Source organism: Vigna unguiculata, chromosome 10 (genome assembly GCF_037176805.1).
Source record: "Vigna unguiculata cultivar grain cowpea cultivar isolate G323 ecotype 2 chromosome 10, ASM3717680v1, whole genome shotgun sequence".
Lineage (NCBI taxonomy): Eukaryota > Viridiplantae > Streptophyta > Magnoliopsida > Fabales > Fabaceae > Vigna > Vigna unguiculata.
In genome coordinates, this window is record NC_140801.1 from 11476364 (window position 1) to 11487389 (window position 11026).

General features: G+C 41.1%; 2 protein-coding genes across 6 annotated transcripts; one reads left to right on the forward strand and one right to left on the reverse strand.

Annotated features, from left to right (window-relative positions):
- The first annotated feature begins 271 nt into the window (after positions 1 to 271).
- Positions 272 to 6519, forward strand: LOC114165244 (uncharacterized). Of its 5 annotated transcripts, XM_085667821.1 has the most exons (10): positions 272 to 2786; positions 4017 to 4099; positions 4181 to 4417; positions 4492 to 5154; positions 5239 to 5501; positions 5583 to 5750; positions 5825 to 5929; positions 6019 to 6067; positions 6152 to 6247; positions 6337 to 6519. In XM_085667821.1, exons 1-10 carry the CDS (start codon positions 272 to 274, stop codon positions 6424 to 6426), a joined length of 4269 nt encoding a protein of 1422 aa, XP_085523947.1. In that variant the 3' UTR covers positions 6427 to 6519. The 5 variants fall into 5 exon arrangements, with proteins under 5 accessions (XP_085523947.1, XP_085523951.1, XP_085523950.1 ...); XM_085667825.1 differs by lacking the exons at positions 4017 to 4099; positions 4181 to 4417; positions 5583 to 5750; ... (2 more) ...; positions 6152 to 6247; positions 6337 to 6519 and having other exon boundaries at positions 272 to 1781; positions 4886 to 5154; positions 5239 to 5505; XM_085667824.1 differs by lacking the exons at positions 4017 to 4099; positions 4181 to 4417; positions 5583 to 5750; ... (2 more) ...; positions 6152 to 6247; positions 6337 to 6519 and having other exon boundaries at positions 272 to 1723; positions 4579 to 5154; positions 5239 to 5505.
- A 3369-nt stretch (positions 6520 to 9888) lies between these two features.
- On the reverse strand, positions 9889 to 10589 carry LOC146882142 (uncharacterized). The gene is made up of 2 exons (XM_085667292.1): positions 10419 to 10589; positions 9889 to 10191 (listed from the first exon to the last, which is right to left on the reverse strand). The coding sequence occupies exons 1-2, from the start codon at positions 10587 to 10589 to the stop codon at positions 9889 to 9891; spliced, it is 474 nt and encodes a 157-aa protein (XP_085523418.1).
- Between the last annotated feature and the right edge of the window lie 437 nt (positions 10590 to 11026).

The following is an 11026-nucleotide window of genomic DNA, read 5'->3' on the forward strand; positions in this document are numbered from 1 at the left end:
GTTTACGCATAAATTTCATAAAATTTCGATTGAGGCTAATTTGTGTTGTTCTCTGGATGCATACTTGATTGTGATCATGATTAATCACTTTCATTTCGTGTACTTCAGAGACCAATGCGAAATGCTGTCGAAATTTTGTGAAATTTATGATGTTTGACTTATTTGTACATGTGTTAGCAAATTATGAAAAATAATTTTTTCGAATGGGTAGGGCCTCACCTTGTGAGAGTTAAAAGTTTGAGATTGATTGAGTTTTTTACGAACATATAGTATGGATCGAAGCTGGATGAATGAGCGTCGCATAAGTGAAGAGTATGAAAAAGGGGTTTCTGAGTTTTTGCAATATGTTCAAGAACACGCAATCTCAAGTAACGGGACATATTTTTGTCCTTGTGTTCGTTGTCTTAATCAAATACGTCATGACTTAGGAACAATGCGTGATCATCTATTCATCTTTGGTATAATGAGAAGTTATACACTTTGGACTTGGCATGGAGAAGTATTAGACAAGCCTACAACGTCACGAGGAACAGATTATGTAGATGACTGGATGAATGATCATTTAGAAGATATGGTACGTGATGTTGGGGAGGAGAATTTTGGAAAAGTTCATTTATATGATTCTCTTAAGTCCGATTCAGAGGAACAATTGTACCCAGGATGCACTAACTTTACGCGACTGTCAGAAACTTTGAAATTATTCAGTTTAAAAGCAAGGCATGGATGGACGGATACAAGTTTCACAGAATTGTTGGAGTTGTTAAAGGAGATGCTTCCAGAAAATAACACGTTACCTATCCGTAATTACGAAGCGAAGAAAGTTTTATGTCCAATGGGTTTGGAATATCAAAAGATACATGCATGCCCAAATGATTGTGTTTTATACAGAGACGAGTTTGCTTCACTGAAGGCGTGTCCAACATGTGGTTTATCGCGGTTTAAAAAGAAAATTAATGGAAATAGTGGCGATGAAGACAAAGATGGTCCACCTGCTAAGGTGATGTGGTACCTTCCTATAATTCCTAGATTCAAACGACTATTTTCCATTAAAGAAGATGCAAAAAACCTGAAATGGCACGTTGATGGAAGAAAGTGTGATAATCTTCTTCGACACCCAGCTGATTCTCCACAATGGAAGAAGATTGATGAAACATTTCCAGAATTTGGTGCTGAGCCAAGAAACTTAAGACTTGGACTTGCTACAGATGGTATGAATCCTTATGGGAACTTAAGTAGCAAACATAGTTCATGGCCAGTTTTGCTGATGATTTACAATTTATCTCCTTTGTTGTGCATGAAGAGGAAATATATGATGTTGTCTATGATGATATCGGGTCCTCGACAACCTGGAAATGACATTGATGTGTACCTAAAGCCGTTGATCGATGATTTGAAACTATTATGGGAAGAAGGTGTCGATGTGTATGATTCATATTCTGAAGAATTGTTTTGTTTGCGTGCAATGTTGTTTTGCACCATAAATGATTTTCCAGCATATGGAAACTTGAGCGGTTACAGTGTTAAAGGTCATTTTGCATGTCCCATTTGTGAAAAAAACACGAGTTATATTCAATTGAAGCACGGTCAGAAAACTGTGTATACAAGACATCGAAAGTTTCTTCCTCGAAATCATCCTTATCGTAGAATGAAAAAAGCATTTAATGGAAGTCCTGAGGATGAAGTTGTAGCGAGACCCCGCAATGGTGAAGAAATATACAACCAAGTGGAAAACATTGACATTGTGTTTGGGAAACATCCAAAGAAAAAGACCACGGAAAAAAGCATTTGGAAGAAACGATCAATCTTCTTTAATCTTCCATATTGGTGTAAACTTGATGTACGACATTGTATAGACGTGATGCACGTTGAAAAAAATGTATGTGATAACGTCATCGGGACTTTACTAAATGTAAAAGGAAAGACTAAAGATGGAGTTAAAGCACGACAAGATTTGGCTGAAATGGGCATCCGTTCTGAGTTACATGCACAATCAATTGGAAGACGAACCTACCTGCCTCCAGCTTGTCACACTCTTTCTAGAAAAGAGAAGCAAATTTTTTGTGAGTGTTTAAGAAGTGTGAAGGTTCCCCAAGGTTACTCTTCAAATATTAGTAGCCTTGTTTCTATGCAAGATTTAAAGTTAGTCGGTTTAAAGTCTCACGATTGTCATGTGTTGATGCAACAACTTTTACCAGTAGCTTTTCGAGCCATCTTACCTACTTCTGTCAGAGGTATTCTAACACGTTTGTGTATGTTCTTCAATGCCATATGCAAGAAAGTTATTGACCCTCGAGTGTTAGACGATTTGGAAAATGAGGCCATTAGACTATTGTGTCAATTGGAAATGTATTTTCCACCTTCATTTTTCGATATCATGGTTCATTTGATAGTTCATCTTGTGAGGGAAATTCGATTATGTGGGCCAGTTTTCTTGAGATGGATGTACCCAGTGGAAAGATACATGAAGATCTTAAAGGGATATGTCAAGAATCAGTATCGACCAGAAGCTTCTATTATAGAGCGGTACATTGCAGAAAAAGCCATTGAATTATGCTCAAGTTATATGCCAAGTTGTGAACCAATTGGAGTTCCTAAGACTAGACATGAAGGTAAATGTGAAGGTAAGGGTGTGCGTGGAGTGAAGATTCAAAGTGTTAGTAGAAAATTAGTTGATCAAGCCCATTTGTACATCTTAAACAACACTGTAGAGGTCATTCCTTACATAACGCAACACATTGATGAAACGAAATCAGCACATCCACGAATGAGTGAAAAATGGGCACTTAATGAACATAACAAAACATTCTTATCATGGTTTAAGAAAAAGGTTTACGCGACTCCAAATGTTTCTGAAACTCTATTGAGGCTAGCTCGTGGACCGAACAATGATGTCATTACATATGGCGGGTACTACATAAACAATCATTGTTTTTATTCAAAGATGGAAGATGACAAAAGTAGAGTTCAAAATAGTGGGGTTACACTTCAAGCTGAATCTGTACATTTTGCCAGTTCTAAGGACAAGAATCCAGTTACAGCATCCATGAGTTACTTTGGAATAATACACGAAATATGGGAAGTTGATTATGTGACTTTTAGAGTGCCAGTTTTCAAGTGTAAATGGGTTGATAGTAATTCGGGTGTTAGCACATATGACTTTGGCTTTACTTTGGTGGATCTTAACAAGATGAGTGATACAAATGAACCATTTATTATGGCTAGTCAAGCAAGACAAATTTTTTATGTCATTGATCCAGCCAATCAGAAATTGTCAGTTGTATTGGAAGGGAGAAACATGCACGTAAATGATGATGAAGATTGTCTAGACATACTTGAGACAACGTCTTTCTCATCAAGAACCATTCAAGACAAAGTTGATGATGTAACTGATGACATCCATGCTATTCGAAGTGATCACAATGAAGGCATATGGGAGAACACAATTTCTTGATAGGTGTTTATTTAATAATATTGTCACATTTACTTTTTTTTATTTTTCTTCCTGTTTTAATATAATAGAGGTTAATTGAGTATATTTTCATTGTTAACATTTCCTAATGATATGTTTCAGGTATGACAAGCTCCGGATCAGACCAGGAGGGACCTGGTAGATCTGTGACTCGGTTGCCAGATGTCACAAACCGACGAGAGAGGATGCCGGTCCACATTGATCCTCGATCGGGTGAACCCAGTGGCCCTTAGGAAAAAAAGTACCGTAGCTACATAGGAATGTTGGCCAAAACGAAAGTTTCTATTGCAATTGCATGTTGGGATGACGTCGCGGAGGTCGAGAAGAACCTCCTATGGCAGGATCTTGTGGTATGTTTACTTAAACCAACTATAGTATTTTTTTATGTTACTGTTAACATAACATATTTTATGTTTTAAACAGCACAAATTTGAGATTACTCCGAACACTGAGCGAATTAGAAAGAAAGTCTTATCTCACATAGCCACCAGATGGAGGGACTTCAAGGCAAGGCTCACACGTTTATATGTGTTTGGAGATAGACAACATGACACTCCTTGTGAGAAGTACAAAATTTCGGAGGAGGAGTGGATGCAATTTCGTGCATGTAGAGAGTCTGGAGACTGGCATGTTTGTTTGTTAAATTTGTTTATAGTGACACTAGTCATACATTTCTGTATTCAAACTATTAAATAATGTTATGTGTGACAGGAAAAAAGGACAGCAACCCAACAAAGACAAAGGCTTAATGATACACCACATGTACTCTCTCGAGGTGGTTATGCATTATTGGAGAAAAAATTGAAAAAGTCGCGTGCACAGTCTCTGGGACTTGAGTCCCCTGACCTAGTGGATGCAATTCCTAGGTACGAGATGTGGAAGGCTGCTCGGACTAAGTCCGATGGGCAAATGACATCACAATCAACTCAAATCATATCTCAAAAAATAGTAAGTACAAACCTTATTTGACTATCATAGTTCATATGTTTCTCCTTTTGATTAAACTTTCTTTTGTGGTGTAGGATGAATTAATTGAGCAAGAGACTCAGGGTTCGTTTGTTGGCCATGGTCGGGACGATATACTCACAACGACAATTGGAAGGCCAGAGCACCCAGGACGTGTGCGTGGTGTTGGAGGTGCCATTGGTCTTCGAGATTACTTTGGTCCTCCACAAAGAAGTAATGAATCGTTGAGTCAAGAGGCCTTGAGGAAGATGGAGCAACAAATGGAGGAAAGATTCAACCAACGCATGGGAATTATGGAGCAACGTTTTATGGAACAACTTCAACAGCAACAACAAATACAAAGAACACTTGAAGAAAAACTTCAGTCCATGCAGCAACAGAACATGGAATTACCCACTCAAGCTCCAACAGGACAACGTGTGAGTACAAAAGGCTCATGCTCTAGTGTAGATCATACTGACTACACAAGTCAGTATGAGCTATTGGTTGATGAAGACCCCCCGCGCGTAGTGGCCATAGGACGACAACTTCAGGGTGGGGAGACTATCCATGGTGTTCCTCTATTGCCCCATCATGTGCGTGTGATGATTGATGAAGTTCGAGATCCCCATGCCCAAGTGCCTGTGCCAACTTCAGAAATCCAATTTGTTGGGGAAGCTTTAGGCACATTTATTGCTTGGCCTAAAGCATTGATCATGCCATACTTTAGCCCACCAAAGGTATTATGACATCATGTTTTTAGTAGTTCAATCTTACAATTTATAAAACTTTTAACGTCAAACCTTTCTAAATCTTTATTTCAGTCCACTCGTCCTGAAAAACAGCCGGTCCGACGTCCACGTGTTATACGTGAAGATGATGAAATGGCGGAAGCAGAAGATGATCCTCTAGGAAAGCTGCTTCTGAAATTACACAAGTTGAAAAGAGGACCGGTAGAGCTAGAGTGGGAGTTAAGAGTATTTGGCCTCCATTGTCATGTCCCATTGTACATAAACCTGAATGATGCACTAGAGATCATTACAGGAGACAAGATGTTAAATATTTCAGTCATACAACTATGGTGCATGTAAGATTTTTTTTATTGTATTTCATATTTAAAGCAAGGAATTGGTACCTTTTAATATTATACCTAACTGTCTTCTTGTAGGTACATGGACAAAGTCATTGTGGACCAAGGTCGATCTTCCGTCTATGGATTCATTGAACCTCAAACAATTCAACCTTCGGGAAACTCACCTGACCAAATCAAACTTTATTTGCAAACATGGGTGGTTGAGTCAAATAGAGAGATCTACTTTGCGCCATACATTGATTCGTAAGTGTTTTTGCTAATAATATTTTGTGAAGTATTATTAATTATTTTGGCTAAGTACTTGTGATTAATGGTAGGTATCATTGGCAACTTTGTCTCATCATTCCAAGACAATGCCTAGTTGTATGGTTTTGTTCATGCCATAGGAAGATTCCACCAGCTTTTAAAAACATGTTACAAGAGTAAGTATTATTTTTTTTTCAATCCTAACCTATGTATCTACTTAGTTATAAAAACTTATATATGTTTTATGTTTCCAAAATTTCATTAGAATTGTGGGTAAACCTAGAGGCCAACAACTTAAAGTCATATATCCAAAGGTTAGAACTCATTCATTTTAAAGTTATTAATTTCTGTATGTCAACTTATGACTTTGATGTGTTTATTTTATTTGTAATGTTCAGTGTAACAAGCAAGAAGATTCATGGGAATGTGGATATTATGTCATGTCTTGGATAAGAACAATCATTCGAGCTGCAGTTAAAGATGAATGGATAGAGGTAATTATATATATCTTTCACATATTATAAATCATATCAAACTTTAAAGAATGATATTCATACATAATGAAATTGTATTACTTTTTCAGCGATTCAAGAATCCATCACCTCTACCAGATGACATTATCCACACACTAAGACAGGAATGGGCAGCATATCTATTGGAGAGATGGAGTTGATACCACATGAATTAGAACTCGTTTTAAAAACTTTATTGTACAAGAATTTCATGTTGAAACTTTTAGTTTGTTGTTATTTATATTAGTTTAGAATATATGTTGAAACTTTAGTTCTATTATATATAACTGTAACTCTAAAATTGTGCTGAAAGTTTTATTAAATTGTTCTGGGAATTTTCTGATTTTCAGGTGTGTGGATATTGTAAAAACAGTCAAATTTTTTAAAAAAAATGGAGCAGTTTGACGTCTGGTGTGCCCTGACAGACGTAATTTAACGTCGGACTGTACCAGGGCCGACGTAATTTAACGTCTGACTATTGCAGGGCCGACGTTATTTAACGTCTGACAGTCTCTGACAGACGTTAAATTGCTCAGGTTTTTCCCTCTTTCTGGTGCGAAAATTGACGTCTGCTATTACTGGCCCCGACGTTGGATAACGTCGGACTCCCAAAAGGACCGACGTCAAGTGACGTCTGCTATTTTTCCGACGTTATTTTGACGTCACCCGATACGACGTCGGTGTTTGGGCAGACGTCAAAGATCGAAAATGTCGGACGTTAAAAGGCTTTTTTGTGTTATTGTTAGGATCGAATGTGTTGACGAAGGGGATCGGCGTGACCTTCCTCCTATTCCTGGCTACGAGTGGTCACCTCATGAGCCTAGGACCTATATGACTAGGTTCCGATGGGGAAATGATCTGGCTGACCTGGTCGGCAAGGCAAACATTTTCAGGGATGACGTCGAAGACGAGTTTCTTCGGCTGAAGGTGTGCGCTGGTAACGAAAGGGTGTGCTACGATCGGGAAGGGGCTAAGCTACACTTCTTCTACGTCTACGCTTGTTTCTTCCAAGACTTGTATTTAACTGTGCCCTTCGCCGATTGGTAGATGGACGTTTTGCGGAGATCAAATGTGTTCCCACCCAAATCCATATAAATGCCTGGGCATCCATGCAGGCGTTCGACGTGCTATGTCGGGCGGCCGGCTTACTACGACCATGCCCCTGTTCGTCCATTTTTACAAAATCTGCCCTTTTTGACCAAGGGTTGGGTGTCGTTCCTCGTGGCTAATAAGAGCCTGATCGGCCTTTACCTTACCTCCTACAAGGGCTTTAAGACCAGCTTTTTCAAGGTCTCAATTGTACTTTGTAGGAGGAAGTTCATTTTCGACGAGGAGGACCGACCGAAGTTCCCCTTGTATTGGACGCAGATGTTGCCGCCTCTTGACCCCTAGTCTGAGGACCGGATGACCCCAACCAAGTGGGCGGACCTTGCCGTCCTTAAGGGTCTTCTTGACAAAATTCCACCAAGGCCTTTGATCCAATGTCTTCGCTCGTAGGATTTATCTGGGGCGGTTTATGGTTAGTGTTTCTGATCCGCCCGGTTATTTTGGGGGTAAATTAACTTATCTAAATTTTTTGTTTGCTTGCAGATATAATGTTCCGCACGACTGCTACCAACGTTGAGTTCATGGAGCGGGCCAAAACACGCTGCAAACCAATGGGATCTTCTAAGGCTGTTGTCGCTCGACAGACTGGTCCTATCGCTCCATCCGCCGAGCCGACGCCAAAGTGTGATGCTCCTACCGGGGCGTCAGGCATCGAAGACATGTGAGCCTCCCACGTGCTTGAGACTCCTCACAATCTCGATCGCCGAAGGAGTGACGACCAAGAGAAAAAAAAAGGGCAAGGAAGGTCCATCTTCTGCTTGCTCACCAAAGTGGAGCAAGCGCGGGAAGGCCTTTGGGTCTTTATGGTCTACTTTTTTAGGAAGCTACGTCCAACTAGGGGAGGAAGTCTCTTATCACCTTGGGTCCAGGGTGAAAGACATGTTGAAGGACGTGTTTGGCGATGAGGTCGTCCGCACGGCTAGGGAGCTAAACCTTAGGCTCTCTGTATTATGCTCCAAATTTCCAAAGGTTGACCAGAGCAAGGTTGACGCCTTGGAGAAGGACCTGGCCACAGCTTGGGCAGAACTGTAGGAGGTGAAAGCGTCAGCCTCCGAGTTAAAGACGAAGTTTGATCGGTTGTCCCTGGTCAAGGCTGAGCAAGTGAAGTACGTTGGTCAGCTTAAAGAGGTTGACGACCGGTTGAAGGAGGAGCAGTAATGAAGCAAGGCTGCTGTTGAAGAACTTCACAAGCTTCAACGTCGTTTCGACGACTTAACGTTGTAGAACTTGGCGTATGTTCGGTCGGCTGAGACGTGGCGCAAAAAGGCGGAAGAGTTCGAGTTCGAGTTGCAGATTGTGGATGAACAAGTCTTCGCGCAGTACGAGTCTGGGTTCCAAAGGGCTGCGGATCAGGCAGCCTATCATTTCAATGTTCTCGTCGACCGAATCGACGTCCAACTTGGCATGGTTGATGCGAATCTCACCAAAGTATACAAGCCCCTCGTTCTTACTGTCGATCCGCCTCCAACTGCTACAACTCCTCCTCCCGTCGTTGAAGATTTAGATTCTTAGTTTGTATTTTTTTGTATTTTGTGTTGAATTTTTTGGATGATCGATCGAGTGTCGAGCGCGATCAACCTATCGGTGGATCACGCTCAATCGATCGTTATTGACTTAGACTTTTTAATCCATCATTAATTATCTTCATACTATTCGATCGATTATGTCTCGCACATTAATTACTTGTTTTGATCAGACAAATTTACTACTATTTGATTGTTTAAGTATGCTTTGATCGTTTGAGCGATCAATCCTAAATTGTAATTTCTTTAACGTCTCGATCGGTGAGTGATTACGTAATAAAGAAGTTTGATTTAATGACTTCAATCGTCGGGATGATCGGTGAGTTAGTAGTGACGAATACTTTAATGATGTGATCGACTATCTATCTTTTAACGGATTTTGCTTGTTTGCTTTGTTATCGCAATGACGATCGACTTATATTGTTAACGCTTTGGTTGTTTATTTGTTAATCGACCAACACAATTGAAAAATTGCTTTTAACTAAGTTATTGTGAAGCCCCTGTTGGGGCATTCATTTTAACAGCTCATGTCATTGTTGTACCCTATCGGGGTTTTTGTTTGACCACTAGGGTCGGTGTTGTTCGAACAGGGCTTTCGAGGAAGCTCACCCTTTGAGCGAATAGGCTTGGTTCGAGTCCCGTAGGGAGCCCTAGTCGGCCTATCGGCCACTCTTGTAAGTGATAATCGAGATAGGAAAAATGCCTTTTTTATTGATGTCAATCTTTTCAATGTCAACTATAATACATCTTTAAATGAGTGGTGTTTCAAGTGTTGGGTAACTTCTTCCCGCTCAGGTACTCTAGTCTGTAAGCTCCATTGCTCATATCTTCGGTCACTCGGAACGGTCCTTCCCAGTTAGGTGCTAACTTCCCGTGAGCGGATTTCTTGCGTGCATCCTTGGTCTTTCGCCACACCAAGTCTCCTTTGACGAAGTTCCTCGGCTTCACCTTTGCATTGTATCTCCTCGCCACCATCCTCTTACAAGCTTCAACTTATATTGCCACCTTCTCCCACCGCTCGGTTGTCCAATCAAGTTCCTCCCGAATTCGCCCACAGTTGACGTCTAAATCTTTCATCTCCTTCCTCAATGTTGGCTCTCCTACTTCGACGAGCAACATGACATTTATTCCATACATCAAGTTGAAGGGGGATTCACCGATCGTTCCATGTGGGGTGCACCGATAAGCCCATAGAATCTGTGGCAACCCGTCCAGCCAAGCTCCCTTCGCTTCTCCCAGCCTCTTCTTCAGCTCGGCTACGATGATTTTGTTTATTGCCTCGACCTGGCCGTTTGTCTTGGGATGCACGACCGAGCTAGTCAGGTTTCAGATTCCTACTTGTTTGTAGAAGTCCCTCAGCTTCTTATCAATGAACTATCGACCGATGTTCGTGATAATGGTGTGAGGTAGGCCAAATCAGCATATAATATTCCTTCACACGAATGAGTGGACTTGCCGAGCGGTGATGTTGGAAAGAGCCTCTACCTCGACCCACTTGGTAAAGTAGTCGACGATGTCCATACCCCATTATGCGCACGACCGATGGGGAAATGGCCGACGATATCCATACCCCATTGTGCGAACAGCCAAGGGTTTGTCAGATTATGAAGCTCCGTCGGTGCTTTCTTGACATCATTCCCGTGCGCCTGGCATCCTTCGCACTTGCGGATCATCATTTCGCAATCTTGTTCCATGGTTGGGTAATAGTATCCTGCTCAGAGTATTTGAAATCGTCCGTCGACCAGTATGCATGCCACAAACCCCATTATGGACTTCATTCATGACATATGAGGCTTCTTCCTCCGACAAGCATTTTAGGAGCGGGGCAGTGAACCCCCTCTTGTATAGATCTTCTCCTATGATTACAAACCTGAGCTCTCGTGTTCGCTCACTGGGTTTGATTTCTTTTCCTTCATCGTTCTTCTTTAGGAGCTCTCTGATTTCACTTCTGTAATCGGTCGTTCGATCGATGGAAGCGTACTCTCCTACTGACGGTCTGGTCAAAGTCTGTCAGATAATCGTCTTAAGCTGCCCTCTTTCTTTCCCTTATGCTAGTTTTGACAACCAGACGACCCTAGTGCTTTTTGCTCGGGGGATATGGTGTAGAGTCATCTCTTTGAAATCTTTCATT

Excerpts from the sequence above, each read along its gene's own strand:
- LOC114165244 (XM_085667821.1), top strand. The coding sequence starts at position 272 with ATGGATCGAAGCTGGATGAATGAGCGTCGCATAAGTGAAGAGTATGAA. Across the intron at positions 2,787-4,016 it reads GAGTGAAAAATGGGCACTTA|ATGACACTCCTTGTGAGAAG; the intron begins ATGAACATAACA and ends GAGATAGACAAC. Across the intron at positions 5,502-5,582 it reads GTCATACAACTATGGTGCAT|GTACATGGACAAAGTCATTG; the intron begins GTAAGATTTTTT and ends GTCTTCTTGTAG.
- LOC146882142 (XM_085667292.1), bottom strand. The coding sequence starts at position 10,589 with ATGGAACAAGATTGCGAAATGATGATCCGCAAGTGCGAAGGATGCCAG. Across the intron at positions 10,192-10,418 it reads TCGGTCGTGCGCATAATGGG|ACAAACGGCCAGGTCGAGGC; the intron begins GTATGGACATCG and ends GTGCATCCCAAG.